Raw genomic sequence first — 16,622 nt, 5'->3', positions numbered from 1 at the left:
GCCTCAGAGCCTAAGTCCAAGGATGCCAAGCCCCTAGATTTATTTGGACGCAAAGTATATTCTACAGGGAGAGTGCAACTCAGGATTGCCAACCAGCAGGCAATTTTGAGTAGAGACAACTTCAACACCTGGAACTTGATGTTCAAGTTTAAGGAGCTAGTGCCCACAGAGTCCAGGGAGGAGTTTGGAGCGATAGCAGAGGAGGGCAGGGTGGTGGCACAGACTTCTTTACAGGTGTCACTGTATGCTGCAGACTCAACAGCATGCACTTTGTCCTCAATTATTGCCATGAGGTGTAGTTCATGGCTGTAGGCCTCTGGACTCCTGCTCGGGGTTCAGCAGACCATGCAGGACCTGCCTTTAATGGGGCAGTTCTGTTTGCAGAGCAGACTGACTCTAGGCTGCATAGCCTAAAGGACTCCAGGACTACAATGAAATCCTTCAGTATGTACACCCCAGCAACCCAGCGTAAACATATCAAACCGCAGCAGCAGCACTCCTATCCTGCTTGACTGAGGCAGGATTTTTATAGGAGAAGGAGCAGGAATGGCAGATGAAAGCCTTCAAACCCCGCTCCTGGGCAGGGCCAAGGCCCGACTAAGTCATCGTTGGGTTCAAAGCAGGCCTTTTGAAGGTGCACCTGAGGATGGCGCACCAGCCTCAATTCCGGATCCTTCCCCATCTTTCTTGAATCGTCTGCCCCACTTCTACTGTGCTTGGTCCCAAATTACTTCAGACCGCTGGGTTCTTCATACAGTAGAAGTGGGATATTCTCTCCAATTCTACTCCTACCCTCCCTCCCACCCCCATTTCCCTGTCCGTCTTCAGGGGCCCTTCTCACAAGTATCTCCTTATCCAGGAGGTGCAGGCACTCCTCGCCATGGGAGTGGTGGAGGAGGTTCCTCGAGAGCTAAGAGGGAAAGGGATTCTATTCCCGATACTTTCTAAACCCAAAGCCAAGGGGAATCTCGGACCTATTCTAGATCTACGAGGCCTCAACAAGTTCATGGTAAAGCTGAAGTTCTGCATGGTCTCCCTGGGCACCATTATTCTCTCTGTAGATCTGGGAGACTGGTACGCCACCCTCAACATGAAAGTCTCATACTTCCATATAGCTATTCGGCCTGCACAAAGGCGATTCCTGTGCTTCGTGGTAGACCGCAAACATTATTAATTCATGGTCTTTCCATTCAGCCTCTCAACCGACCCCAAGCGTTCACTAAGTGTATGTCGGTCGTGGCTGCTTTCCTCCGTTGGAGGCTGGTGCAGGTATACTCCTATTTCGACCACTGGCTGCTCAGGGGCCACACCAGGGGCAGGTAGAGTCTCAAGTCCAATTGGTCAGATCCACATTCAAGAGACTGGGTCTCCTTAACTTGAAGTCAACCTTAGCACCAACCCAAAGAATAAAATTCATTGGGGTGGTGTTACTCTGTTCAGGCAAGAGCACTTTTGCCAGAGTCCCGATTCCAATCCACGGAGGACATCATTCAAGGCCTCGGCAATACCCAACCACTGTAGCAAGGGAATGCCTGAGTCTCCTCAGCCACATGTCAGCCTGCACTTACATGACCCGATATGCCAGACTGAGGCTCCAGCCTCTACAGGCATGGCTCACTTTGGCCTATCTCCCAGGATGCAACAGCCTGAATTTAGTGGTCACTGTGCCAGGGAAGGTACTCAGTGGTGACTCGACCCTTAGACAGTGTGTAAAGGAGTCCCCTTCAACAGCCCTCAGGCTTCCTTGTCCCTAGTAATAGGTTCATCAGCTCTGGGAGGGGGTGCGCAGTTGGGAGACCTCCAAACAAAGGTTCTTTTGGTTGCAGGATGAGCTCTCCCTCCATATCAACATCAAGGAGCTGAGGGCTGTGTGACTAGCATGCCAGACCTTTCAGGCCCAACTACAGTGTCAGTGCGTAGCATTTCTAACTGACACCACCACTGCCATGATGTACATCAACAAGCAGGATGGGGCCCAGTCCTCTCCCGTATGTCAGGAAGCCCTCCCTCTGTGGGAGTTCTGCATAGCCCACTCCATTCACCTGGAGGCATCCCATCTACCAGGAGTTCAGAACGCACTGACAGACCACCTCAGCAGGTTCTTCCGCAATCACAGGTGGTCCATCCAGACAGATGTCATACACCTCATCTTCCAAAGGTGGCTGTTTCCCCGCGTCGATCTGTTCGCCATTCATCAGCAGCAGAAAGTTTCCAGTTTCCTGCTCCTTCCAGAGACTCAGCCAGGGCTCAATCATGGACGCATTCCTGCTGCCCTGGGGAAGCTGCCTGCTCTTTGGCTTTCCCCTGTTCCCTCTCATGAACAAGGTCCTACTCACGGTCTGCAGGGATAGGGCAGAGATAAGTCTGGTAGCACCAGTGTGGCCTCAACAACATGGGTACACCACACTCTTAGAACTGGATGCCCCTGTCATGTTGCCTCTCCTCCCTGACCTGATCATTCAGGACCACCATCGTCTTCATCCCCTGACCAGCAGTCCCTCCACCTTATGGCTTGGAAGCTTCATGGTTGAACCCCAAGGAGCTTCTGTGCTCAGAACAAGTAAGGGTGGTCCTACTCAGCAGCAGGAAGCCCTCCACTAAAGCCACACGTCTGGCAAAGTGGAAAAGATTTACGTGTTCATGTGTTGAGCATCGTACACCCCCTCTTCAGACACCTGTACCTCTCATCTTAGAGTACCTTCTGCACCTGAAACAGCAAGGCCTGGCAGTGTCCTCCATAAATGTACACCTTGCTGCTATTTCGGCCTTCCACCCAGGAGCATCTGGATGCTCCATTTTCGCCAACCCTATGGTTGGTCAGTTTCTCAAGGGTCTGGAACGCCTGCATCCCCAGATCAGACAGCCTGTTCCCTTGTGGGACCGTCACCTGGTCCTCCTCCAGGCTAATGGGGGTCCCCATTTGAACTGCTGGCAACTTGCTCCCTTCTTTGTTGTGGAAGGTAGCCTTTCTGGTCACCATTACATCAGCAGGGAGGGTGTCTGAGGTAAAGGCCCTTACTTCAGACCCACCTTATATGGTTTTCCACAGGGATAAAATGCAACTCAGACCTCACCTGGCCTTTCTTCCTAAGATTGTGTCACACTTCCACACTAGTAAGGACACTTTCCTGCCTGTTTTTTATCCTAAGCTTCATGCCGGTAGCAGTGACCAGAGGCTGCACTCCCTGTATGTTCAGCAAGCACTAGCCTTTTACACTGAGCACACTAAGCCATTCAGGAAGTTGAACCAGTTATTCACAGTGGTGGCAGACTGGATGAAAGGTCTCCCGGTCTCATCTCAAAGAATATCTTCCTGGATCACGTCATGGATCCACACGTGCTACGAGTTGGTCAGAATACCAGCCCTGGATCTTTTGATGAACTCCGCGAGGGCTCAGGCCTCATCAGCAGCATTCCTAGCCCAGGTCCTGATACAAGAAATGTGCAGGACAGCAACTTGGTCCTCGGTATATATGTTCACCTCTCATTACACCATCATCCGGCATGCCAGAGATGATGCAGCTTTCGGCAGAGTGGTGCTCCAATCAGCGATTCCATAACTCTGACCCCACCGCCTAGGTAAGGCTTGGGTGTCACCTAATTGGAATCAATAGGAACAATCACTTGTCCCACTTCTGAAGTGATCAAGTTAGCTAGTGATGAAGTAAGTTTGAGGGAGTAAAGGATGCTGATAAAACGGTTATTCACCTTCTCGTAACTGTTGTTCTTAGAGATGTACTGTTTATATCCATTCCAAACCCGCCTGCCTTCCCTTCTGTCAAAGTAGCTGTAAGAAGGAACTGAGGAGGCGCCGGGGCGGCAGGGTCATATATTGAGCACCGTGAAGGCTCCACTCCAGGGCGCTTCACAGCTGACCTGACAGGTGCTACTGGGGGAAAACTGTCCGACTGTGCAGGAGGCCTGCACACACCTAATTGGATGGGTATGAGCAACACATCTGGAAGAACAACAGTTACGAGAAGGTGAGTAACCATTTTTTCAATATCCTTTCCTCCCTCAAATACTTCCTCAGACTCACTTCATCACTAACTAACTTGATCAATTCAGAAGTGGGACAGCATTTAGGACTATTTTTGAAACGTAACAAGTATATATTTTTGACTCTTTGTTTATTTGTACCATCCTTGCCCTTGTGTGTCTTAGACTGAGAGTTCTTTGGGGCAGGGACAGTCTTCATACATTTGGACAGTGCCTAGTACATTGTCTGTGTTTAATATACAAATTAATTCCACTTTTGAATTAATCAAATCATATCCGTGAATCCAAATTGCAAGAGGGGTGGGCACTGACCTGCTGCGTAGTCCTAGTACTTTTCCATCAGCTGGCAATTTAAATATGTGGTTTTTCTGCAGATTTTATTAAGAATGGATGCATAACACATTTGACTATTACCAAAAAACAGTATTTGAGAACTTACTGAGGAATGGAGGTTATTAGGAACAGAGGTATTGTTAAGCAAGGCCAATAGTTCATAGGGTTCAGTTTACTGCTTCTGTCATTGGGCTATACTGACAGAGAGCTTATTTTCTCTCTAGTTTTATAGTTGGCTGTAAAACAATTTTGCCATGGGGGGATTGATTCCCCCCCACCCCCCGTAGTATCAGTTTCTGGAAAATGAAACTATAGTACAGTGGTTTTCAATCTGTGGCCACAGACTCTCAAAGATTTCCAAACGGGTCTGCACCTTCATTCAAAAACTTGTAGGGGTCCACAGATGAAAAAAGGTTGAAAACCACTATATTAAACCATGCAGTCCACTTTGCCAATCCAAGATCATTCCATGTTGTACATATACTAGTGGTTTTATCTTGTCTAGCTTTATATAAGCAAAACAAAGATGATTCCCCTACTTTCTTTGGGAAACTATACCATAATCTAATACATCTCTCTCTCAGTGCCGTTGTTCCTAAAGTATATGACTTCCTTATGCCAAGTAAGTTTTTGCTTAAGTGTTTAAATAATTTACATATTTACATATCTATGTTGTCCTTTATTTGGCACTTTTTATTAATATTAACTATTCTTTCTGGAAGATCTTTTAATGTTTTAGGCGCAAATATAAAAAGGCATGGTCCCTGCCCCCCAAAAATCACAAAGGTGCAAGTGTTGGCCACAGTTTGAAAATTTTGTGTTTAACTACTCTGCTTTTGTGTGGTTTTTATGCTTAGGCTCTGTAGACTATCTCCAGCTAACCCTTAACCTAGCCATTATAAATTAATTAGTAGTAGTCAAGTTGTATGTGTATCTATCTTGCTGTTTTAAGCTTTCCTTTTATATGTTGATCCTTCTATTTCTAGTGTTCAGAACCAAACACAGTATTCTAGTTGCAACTTCAGTATAGCTGTACTGAAGGGATTATTACTTACTCTGAAATGATTGCAAACTCATGTCTACCTAGCTGTCTGCTGAACATTCATCTACATGAGGAAAACTTGTGCTTACCTGTAGTGAAAACTGTATATAGATAGGACACAAGGTTAACTTAAACTTAAGTCTCCTTTTCCTTCATTCTGCTTGGAGTTGAGGGCAAAACTTATCTATTAAAGTCCATTTATGTTATCTTTTGCTTTCTCTTCATCCATTAACTTGGTAGTTTTCTCATAGTAATAACTGGCCAAGTATTCTGTAGCTGTTTAATAATGTCGTAAAAGCATCCTGTTTGGTTAATAACTTAGATTAATAATTAAATCACATGGTGTTTTTAATGTGTGCTGCAAAGAGTCACAGGAGACACATTTAAAGCGCCATTTTCAGCTTCTGAGCCTCAGTCTAAGTATGCCTACCATAGAGTGTTTGATCAAAACCAGCTGATAGATTGTTGCTTCATTTTACTACTTCATGATGTCTAAAGAAGACACAAGGTTTGTCAAAACATTTTCTCCATTTTTTGTCTTTGAAATAGCAGGAATATCAAGTCAGGTTTTCCAGGGTTTTGCTGGAAGACTTGCAGTTCTCAAATGCTGTTTGTAGTCTTTCTCAGACTTATAATTGAAAGAGCAGATCATTGAATCTAAACTAACTCTTTGTGTTTTAGTCATTTCTTTAATCAGATATTAATAAAAACTATTGAGTTTTAAGCAGTTTGAATAAAAATTGCTTCCCCTTTAGTCAGGTTCTACTTGTTTGGTACTTGTGAAGTCATTCTACCGGTTTTGCAGTTGATAATCTTCGTCTCTAAGGTGCCACAAATACTTCTGTTCTTCCTGGAGATTTGAATTTCCAAGGGTTTTAAAAACAACAACAACAACAACAAAAACAAAAACCCCACAGAAAACCCTCTAATACTTCAGGTCATCTTTACACATCATAGAGAAGCACAAAATCCCAGCATGTGTTCAACTCTTATCCTTTGCAGGTTACCTTTAGGGGGGAAAAGTTTAATATCTGGTTTTGGGCCAGTTAATCTCCTTGCATTAATGGTTCAACTTTCTCTCAACTAGATTTTCCTCTGGATATATGTATGGAATCTCTTTGTTTCCCTGGGTAACACTGACTTGGTTGTATTTGCCACCATGCTCTTACCTGGAAATCTTAACTGATTTATTTTTGTTAGCTTTCCTCTATTCTGCTTAAAGTGCTTTTTAAATTTTGATCTCTGATCAATCCCTTGTGAAGCAATATTGTTGTGGGGTATTTTCCTCTTAAGAGAAACTGTAGTCCATTGCCTTTTCTTCCTGGCCGTAACATCTCATTTTTAAGGGGTGTAAAGTAGAACTTTGTTTGCAGCATTTAATGTTCCAGATATGTTAATTGTTTGAGTACAGTTGTTACTCAGGAGAGATTGAAAGAGGAAGGGTGAGTTATGAATAAGACTACATTTTAGTCACGGGTAATTTTAGTCAAAGTCATGAACAGGTCACGAGCAGTAAACAAAAATTCACAGCCCATGACCGGTCCATGACTTGTACTATATAACCCTGACTAAATCTTGCCACAGGTGCTTGCGGGGGTGGGGGGAGGCAACATGTGGTCCAGGACTCCTGATGGGGCAGGGGGGATGGTGGGTCTGGCAGGCTCCCTGAAAGTGGTGACATGTCCCCCTCTCAGCTCCTAGCTCTGCATGCTGCTGCTGCCCCAGGCGCCGACTCCACAGCTCCCACTGGCTAGGAGCTGCAGGGGTGGTGCCTGCGGACGGAGGCAGTGCGCAGAGCTAAGAGCTGAGAGGGAGGGACATGTCACCACTTCCAGGGAGCCTCCCAAGGTAAGCGCCGCCTAGAGCCCTCACCCCCTCCTGTGCCCCAGCCCTGATCCCCCTCCCACACCTGAACTCCTGCTGCTGCGGGGAAAGGGGGTCGTGGTCCGAGACTGTCCCACCTGCAGTTGGTGTGGCTGGCCCAGCGTTGCCCAAGCTCCAGGCCAGCTGCAGCAGCCACTGCAGGAGTCCTGGAGGTCCCAGAAAGTTACAGAGTTCATGACTTCCGTGACACACTTATAGCCTTAATTATGAATAGATTTGTTTTTGAAGTACAGTGTGAAGTACAATACTGATGTGCTTCATTTGCTCAAAGCTTTCATTATGTTGAGATGTTAATGTTGCTTAAACTTTAACATCTTTATTTCAGAGGTTAAGAAGATTGTCATCCAAATATAGAACTGAGAAAATCTATCCAACAGTCACTGGAGAGAAAGAAGAAAATGTTAAAAAGAACAGATATAAGGACATATTGCCATGTAAGTTTTTTGATTCTTCTACTACAGAACAAAGAAAAATGTTAATGTAACTTCCCAGTTTTACTATTTGCATTCTGTTGAACAGTTAAATTAAATGGAAATTATTCTCTGCATAAAGGTTTGCTGTCGAGACTCTCTTAATCAGCCTTTAAAGTGAAGTGTTGCCCTGGTATATATGGTTATTTCAGCCTCCTGGTTTCTATTTTAAAATTACTTTACTTTGCAAAACAAACTTGCAGTGAATAGTGGACTTTGGTCTCTAGGCCTGTCAAACCAACACGTTTCACATCACAAGCACCAAATTAATTCAGTCTTGAAATTTAATTCAGGTTTGGGTGTCTAATATTGATTTCCTCCTCCCTTCCCTTAAGGAATCAGAAATTACTTATTTGGAGTGGGAAGTGAAGGCATACCAATGTAAACTGTGGATATGGCTTTATTTGTGGTATGACAGATACTACTTATATACAGGCTAAATTTAAACCCTTGACAAAGATTTTGGGTGAAATTTTCAGTCGCTGGTGAGTCTTTTGTATATTGGTAGTGTCCAGTTAGGATTAGTGCCCCATTGTATTGGATACTATATAAACACATAGGAAAACCTGGTCCCTGGCAGAAGAGCTTATGGGATGGAATGACAAAAGTATCATAAAATCATACTTTTACATAGGTTCAGTGTAAACGCTTTCAGCAATTCATTCATTTGTTGCTCTAACATAAGCAAGTGGCAAAGAGCTCAGATACAAAAACCATATCTTGAGAACAGAGTGGCCATTAATCCAGTCCCAGGAGGTTCGAGAAGTGCAGGGATTTATTTCATACTTTGCTGTTCCAGAAATGATGCTAGGTCTGCAACCAGTTCTGAATTCAAAAAAAGTTGTCATCTTCAGTCTCAGCTTTAAGCATGGAATCCTTAAAGTCCATTATTCAATCAGTGCACCTGAGTACATTTTATGTTCTCTGAATCTTGTATACCAGGGGTCGTCGACCTTTCAGAAGCGCTATGCCGAGTCTTCATTTATTCACTCTAATTTAAGGTTTCGCATGCCAGTAATACATTTTAATGTTTTTTAGAAGGTCTCTCTCTATAAGTCTATATATTATATAACTAAACTAGTGTTGTATTGCAAAATAAACCAAGTTTTCAAAATGTTTAAGCTTTATTTAAAATTAAATTAAAATGATGTTGATTTTACGCCGCCAGCCTGCTGCTGGTCTGTGGTTCTGTTCACCTAGACCAGCAGCGGGCTGAGCGAGGCCTGCGGCCGGGACCCCAGACCGGCAGTGAACTGAGCGGCTTAGCTCACTGCTGGTCAGGGGTTCCATCCGCCAGCTCCTGCCAGCCAGGATCCCGGCTGCTGGATCTGCTCAGCCTGCTGCCAATCTGGGTTCCCGGCCCTGCCCACATACAGTGGGTACCTACCTTCTCCCTGGTTCTGGCCATTCTCTTCCTCTCTCTGCTCTGAGCTGAGGGTGGGTGTACACTGAACACAAGGGTTGGGCCGGAAGCTAAAATGTGGGAGGGGTGTGGGGCACTTACCTGGGCAGTTCCCATTTGATGTGAGGGGTGCAGGTGGGAATGTGTGGGGGAGGGGTTGCAGGAGCTCCCGTTTGGTGCTCCGGGTGGGGATGTGGGCAGATGCACTGGGGCGGCTAGGGGCAGAGGGCTGGAGTCAGGGCTGGGGGCTGGGTATGTGTGGGGGTGCAGGTGCCAGGGCAGAGGGGGGGGCTGGGTATGTGGGGGGGGTGCCAGATTCAGGGCTAGGAGTGTGTGTGTGTGTGTGTGTGTGTGTGTGTGTGTGTGTGTGGCAGGGGTGGGGGAGATGGAGTCAAGCAGAGGGCTCGGTGTATATGAGGGAGGTACAGGACTCAGGGCAGGGGCCTGGGAGGTGTGTGGGGGTGCAGGGATTAGGGCAGAGGGCTGTGTGTGTGTGTGGGGTCAGGGCTCTGGGGAGAGGGCTGGGTGACTGCCCCCCTAAGAACTCTCAACCCCCCTGCTCCTTGTCCCCTGACTAGACCCTACCCCTTACATGTCTCCTGACTGCCCTGACCCTTATCTGCACCCCTGCCCCTAGCCAGACCCCTGGGACTCCCATGCCTATCCAGCCACTCCCTACCCCCTGACAGGACCCTCAGAACTTCCATCCCCCCCCCCCCCCGCTCCCTGCCTGCCCCAACCCCTCTCCACACCCCTGCCTCCTAACAGCCCCCCCCGAACTCCCGACTCATCCAACCTCTCCCAGCTCCTTGTTCCCTGACCACCACCACACACACACACACACACACACACACACACACACACACACACACACACACACACACACACACACCATAACTGCCCCCTAAGACCCGCCTTGCTCCCTGTCCCCTGACTGCCCCACCCCCTGACAAACCCTGGGACTCCAATGCCCCATCCAACCCCCCCTGCTCCCTGACTGTTCCCTCCAGAGACCCTCGCCCTTAACCACCACCACCCTGGGATCCTACCCCCCATCCAACCCACCCTACTCCCTGTTCCTTGACTGCCCTCACCTCTTACCCAACCTCCCCAGCCCTGGACCCCTTACCATGAGACTCCACGCTGCCCTGCAAGAGCACACAGCCCTGCCCCTTGGAGCGCTGCGCGTGCGGCGCCAGAGCTCCGGTTGAGCGGGGAGCATTTCTGCCTCCTCGCAGAGCCAAACACTGCCCTGGGGGAACATGCAGGGCAGCATGGCTCCAGGGGAGGGGGGAGCGTTTCTGCCTCCCCGCAGAGCCAAACACTGCTCTGCGGGAGCGCGCAACCCCGACCCCCAGAGCGCTGTGCACGCAGCAGCAGGGCTCCAGGGGAGGGGAGAAGGTGGGGGAGGGGCCGGCAGCTTGCTGCGCTAAGCCCAGTGCTCCGGCCTGCGAGTGGGGCCATTTGCCCACCCCGTGCGCATGGCTATGCTTCTGCTCCCTGCCCCCCGCAGGGGGAGCAGCAGGCAGAGGAGAGCGGGCCGGGCTGGGTAGGATTTTAATGGCATGCTGGAGTCCCAACAGGCTCCAGTGTACCATTAAAAATCGGCTTGCATGCCATCTTTGGCACGCGTGCCATCGGTTGCCAACCCCTGTTGTATACTTCCATGCTTCATCCCTACAGTTTGCCATCCTGGGGCAGAACTTTCAGCAACAAGCCCTGCCTTTTGAACTGGCTACATCCACAAGTACAATTACCAAGATTATGATGATGTTGGCTGCAGCACTGAAAGAAAAGGCAGGTGTCCATCCTTACCTGGATGACTGACTGGTTGGAGCTAATTTGTAAACAACAGCTAGGCCAGCAGTGTCAGAGGCTTGCAATTTCCCAATAAGCAGCGAGTAGGTAATAAACCAGAAGAGTTCTGTCAGTGTCTAGCAGGAGCTGGTAGGTCATGGAGCAAGATTAAAAGCCCTAATAAGCAGCCTCTACAAAATAAAATGACAAACTTCAGGGCTATGGCGAAGCTTTGATTCTTCATCAGAAGAACAGTGTGGAGTTGCTGCAGACACTAGGATCAGTGGTGGAAAGTCAAGCTGTAGTGCCCTTAGTCTACTTCCCCAGTAGTCCATTTGAAATATTTCTGGTGCAGTAGAAAGTTGGGATACCACAGATTTTATATCTGAAGATATCTAAGAAGGTGTGGCATTATCTGAAGCAGTCATTCCTTTTGAGGATAGCAACTCTCTGACCACTTCTGGAGTGGAAGGTGTTGAACACAGATGCCAACCTATAGGGTTAGGATGCTCATTTAGGGAAAGCAATAGTCCAGGGCTAATGAACAGAGAATGAATGAAAGTGATTTATAAACAGGCCGGAGACCAATGCAGTGAGGGTCTTTGTATTGAGTTTTCAGAACAAGTGACAATTGTCTAGAAGAGTTTCAGTTGGAGTAGTGCTATGATTGATAGATGATGACGTAGATTAACCACCAGGGAGGCATAAGAAGTTTCTAAGACCCCTGACCTCTTGATGTCATGGGCAGAAAGAAATCTTTCCAGTCTGTCAGTGGCTGGCAGATAGTGCAGCCTCCAAGAGTCTGCAGCTCCCCACCTGGATCTGAAATAGTCCAAAATTTGATGACCTTCCAGACATACTGAAAAGACATCTTTGATAGGAACTTATGGAGAAGGCTAAACATATGCTTCCTATAACAATAAAGAGGTGGAAAGAAGTCTTGTTAGATGTCTGGTCAGTTGGTGCACTGTTGAATGATCATTTTAACATCGCTTAGATTTAATTTTGGTGGTAATGGTGTGCTTGGACAGTTAGAGCCTTTGTCTTTTTAGTTATTTAAATATAAATACCCATATTAGTTCTGCGGAACACAGCTGTATGCAGGGGAGTTGAGAACTGAATTAAGTGTTCAACAGCTGTATGAAAAGTGTAGCAGACCTCAGGTGAATTTGGTGGCATTCAGGAAAATCAGAAGTCTAGAAGTAGAATTCCTGCTCAGTTGAGGTCTGAAAATATTTTCATATATTCAGGAGGTCCTCCAGTGAACTAGGGGAAAAAAGATTTTATGTTGGTATCAAACTGAAAACCAGAGAACTTTTTTGGGAAAAACTCTTATGGATCTTTTTGTCATAAAGGAGAATAAGACACAATATATTTTTATAAAGCATTTGCCAGTCTTTAAATTCTGCAGAAACTGCTTTTGCCACCAGAGAGAAGTATATGACATACCTGTTACTATATTCCATTCTAGTTCCAGCCTAAACAAATCAGTGCATGTTTTATTTTAGACTCTTACACAGCTTTTAATACTCTACCTTAAATTCTGTTTTAATTTAAAATGTTGAACATGGATTATCCAGAGGGACCAATTTTTAAACTTTAAACTGGAACCATAAATGTATATTAATATCCAGGGTTTGGTGTATTCTGTAATCATAGAATTTGCCGCAGAATTCACCCTCTCCTACAGAATTGTACTCTAGAATCTCAGCTCTCATTTAAAAAAAAAAAAAAAAAAAAAAAAGGCTTCTGGAATTGTAAGGGTTACAGAGAATCTGGAAAACAAAGATAAACCAGTGCAGTGTGTTCCTTCTGAAGTTCCCAACAGCCTGAAACAGCAGCTCAAAGAGATGTGAACTGCCCCCCTTATTTGAGTGATGCTCCGTTAACTCAGCAATTCTGCAGCTGTGATGTTTACCGTTTTCCCCAAAATGTTACATTTCAACATTTCTCCCAGAGACTTTGCCATTGTCTGCTATGATAAAACTGGATGGGGTTTGGCTAGACTACGACTTTATTACTAAATGTTAGGTAGTACCTGACAGATAAGTGTACAGTGCGGGTAAATCCATAATCAGTTACATATACCTTAAGGCTGACAAGTGGACCTAGTCTCCCTGAATAATTCTGTTGCCTCTTAGACTGTCTGGGTGAGAAATTAACAATCCCCCATTCCATCTGTGAATTTGGCCCCCTCCCTATTCATATAGCTCCTAGCCTTGTCAGCCCAAGGGGGCTTCACAGTTTCCTGCCACGCCCTGTATTGCAACACGTCTGACCAAATAATTTTTACTCCTGGAAAAGTTCCAGGATCTGCCCCAAGACCCTCTTTGCTTTGATCATTAAGTCCACCTCTTTACACATTCCCAAATCATTGTGGTTCACTTTGGGGAAAAATCATATCTGGTGCCTGCTCACGGGCCACCACAGTGTACAGAAGGGACAACAGTTGGTCCCATAACATGCATGGTCCCATAACAGCTGCTCTGAATAAAGCACCGGCATTGGCTACTGTTGGAAGACAGGATACTGGGCTAGATGGACCATTGGTCTGACCCAGTATGACTATTATGTTCTTATGCCCCCTCCTCTCATGCCAGCTTAGGGCTGCTTTACCACTGAGGTCTAGCTGCAACCTCCAGGCAACTTGGAAGCCTGTCTGTGCATTCAGTAAACCATACTGTGCCTGCAGATCCACACCAATGTCTGTGTGACTCATTTTCCAACATCTGGAATACACGGGAAAATTAACACTGATTCCCCACCTGGGGTTTCACGTACATTCTGTATGCTTCAGAGTGTTAGCACCTAATTGCCTGAGTTGCATTAGTTCTCAGACCCAGCTGGGCTCCTGCTGTTGCTGCCCCAATCCTGAATGAGTGAACCAAACTCATGTGCTGGAAGCCCCAACTTCATCAGACCCCACCTTAAAACTGGTACATTGTGAGGGGACTCCCGTCACCATGAATGGGCCTATCCCTCCCTGGCCTTATTGCCACATATGCCCTCAGTCTCCACAGGGCAGTTCCCGGCTCATCACCCTCCTGCAGAATAATGGATTCACCCCACCTCCTTGATCTATCTTTGACCTGCTGAAACTATCTTTAACTCCCTCAAAGTTAGTATGACCAATCGTCCCTCCCAGTGTATATCCCTCAATTCCATAGCCCTTCCAGAAGAGTCCCTATAGAACCCAGGTGCTATGTCATTGATCCTAAAAGTTCCAAAATGTGCTAACAGAAATGCCACCCTGAATAAACCTGATGTGTGGGCTTTACATTTCACACCAGATCCTTAAGCACAGTAATAGTGATGGGATGGCATGTATCTTCCTTAGGGCTAGTGCCTTGAAGTTTCTAGCAGGATGGTCTCAAAACTAAAAACGCACTACAAGCATCTGAGTAACCATTCAGCCTATTGACCAACATAAGGACCAGTAGGTGAGTGGAGATGGTTGATGATGCAAGTTGCCGGGCTGCTAATGACACCATGTACTGCTGCACTCATTCTTCCATTATGGACCATGTGGGTGACATGCTCTCTTGCTCCTGAAATTGAACAAAATCATTAAGACTTCTTTTGTAGCTCTGCAATGTTCACAGAGCCACTTATCTCTGCAGTACAATGACAGTTGTCATACATGAAGGTTCCGTAGTGCTAGCAGCATCCATTCTGGTTCCTTGCTGACTACCAGAATCTGTCCATCTGAAAATAAGGCAGTGCATCTGATAGGACATTATCAGCCCTTGGCACATGTCTGGAGGAGAAACTGATATTAAAACGTAAATATAGTACAAATGCCTTTACATACCTCATAACTCTGTGATCTGGAGGACTAGTAAATGATAACATGTATCACCAGCATGTTGTCACACCAGAAATAGACAGTTTTATTAGCAAACTCTGGTCCCCAAATAACCACTGCAACCAAATGAGAAAATGTTCCAAAAATGTTGTATTCTGTGGTATCCCTTTTTGTATCCATATGAACAGTCATTTTGGGGTGCATGACCTGTCTTGGTGAAACACACTCAGATGATTTGGGAGGTACAGGCTTTGTGGTATCTTTAAACCATCTGCAAGTATCCATTTCTCCCTCTACAATGACACACTATTAAAATGTCTTGGAAACTGTTCCCAAACCCCCAAATCCTCCTTCATCTCTCTAGTAATGCTTAGAAAATGGCGAAGTCTATCTGTGCTTGCAGAGGCATTCTGTGCTTTGCTTGCAGCATCTAGACCCAGGACTGCCACCTGGCAGGCAAAGTTAAGATGCCCAATTAACAGATTGTAGCTGGTGAAATGTAACTTTTGTGGCCCCCTATCTTTCCTAATCAGGCCCAATAGCTGCAGAAGCTTATCCTAAAGGAGTTTATATGCCCACTGTGTTATATCTACATAGGTAAGTGTTGTGGAAGGCCCCTTTTGTTTTGTTTTTTTTCTCCTGCTAGGGGTACCCCTAGTTGTTTGGCTAGTGCCTCAAAGTTGTCCATCAGGCTAACACACTCATCCAAATTTACCCTGCCCATGTATAAAGTCACATAAATTATGCACTACCTGCCATAAACCAGCATCACAGCCCTGTGTAGTATTGTACTAAATTTCTCAGATGCCATACAGGATATTGCCCATCCCATGGACGTAACTTTATCAAAATATTGTCCTATAACATTATGGGTTTCTGTTTCAAAGTTGGAAGGATGCACTGGTAGCAGTCAACAAGCAGACTTGATATCACACTTGGCCATCAGTGACCTTCAGCCATAAGACCTAACCGTGTGCACAGACCACAAATCTGGATCTATTCCATTGTTAACAGAGCTACCCCATGAGTATCTCAGGTGGTGAATTAAATGATTATTCACTTGGAACTTCCTTAGGGACCAAGTTCAGGGGAGAAACACATGTTCTGTAGCGGTAGATGATTACATGGCCCTGTTACCCTATTCTTTAATTCTTCTGTAATCTTTTTCATTACAATATGACCCATTATCACTAAAGATTTCAAATTTTTGGACATAATGACTTATTTCCCCTGTAAAGGGGATCCTAAACTCCTCAGTAAACCTATCCCACAAATATGTCCCATCTATCTTGTTAGCATAATCCAGAGGGACACCTTTAACTTCTCCAGCTTAATTGGAGATGACACTTCTTGTCCAGCCCCGCATTTTCACCTCACCCCCACCCTTCCTGTGCCTTGGCCCCCATACTTTACTCTGGCCCTCAGAGGTCTGTGGGCAGCACCTGACTTACCCATCCATTCTGTTTCACTACTGCAGCCTTTCATGGTTGCTGTGGTAATTGCAGGCTTTGCGGCTCTAAAGCACATATAGCAAGCATGCCTAAATTTTCAGATGCTACGAAAACTACTTTCATTAAATGCCCAGCAAATGTCATTATGAGCCTCAGGCCTCTGGTGGGCTTGCAACAGAATGAACTGTCAGTATGGAAACCAGCCTGTGGTGTTATCTACTCTAACCATAGTGTCTGATGTGGTGTGTCTCACTGGTTTGTGTTGCTGCCCACAATCTAAACTGTTCCTCATAGATAAACCAAGACATGCCCCATAACATATGATATGCGCACCTCATTATATCCATATATTTGAACAGTGCTATCTAGGTAAGCCTCTGCGATAAAGCCCACATAGATCAGGAAGGCAGCTTCCCAGTTTTTCCATGTTCTAGTCACC

The 16,622-nt window shown here is 45.9% G+C and overlaps 1 protein-coding gene across 2 annotated transcripts in view; it reads left to right on the top strand.

Annotated features, from left to right (window-relative positions):
* PTPN12 (protein tyrosine phosphatase non-receptor type 12) overlaps positions 1–16,622 on the top strand; it is a 169,837-nt gene that overhangs the window by 52,422 nt on the left and 100,793 nt on the right. For both annotated transcript variants that reach the window (XM_050936860.1, XM_050936861.1), the window contains exon 2: positions 7,584–7,692. In XM_050936860.1, the coding sequence (XP_050792817.1) occupies positions 7,584–7,692 (109 nt within the window). The remainder of the gene's footprint in view (positions 1–7,583; positions 7,693–16,622) is intronic.

The sequence above is a fragment of the Gopherus flavomarginatus genome, chromosome 1 (genome assembly GCF_025201925.1).
Source record: "Gopherus flavomarginatus isolate rGopFla2 chromosome 1, rGopFla2.mat.asm, whole genome shotgun sequence".
In the NCBI taxonomy this organism is placed as follows: Eukaryota; Metazoa; Chordata; order Testudines; family Testudinidae; genus Gopherus; species Gopherus flavomarginatus.
Note: the sequence above shows the minus strand (reverse complement) of the source record. Positions and strands in the feature narration are given on the sequence as shown.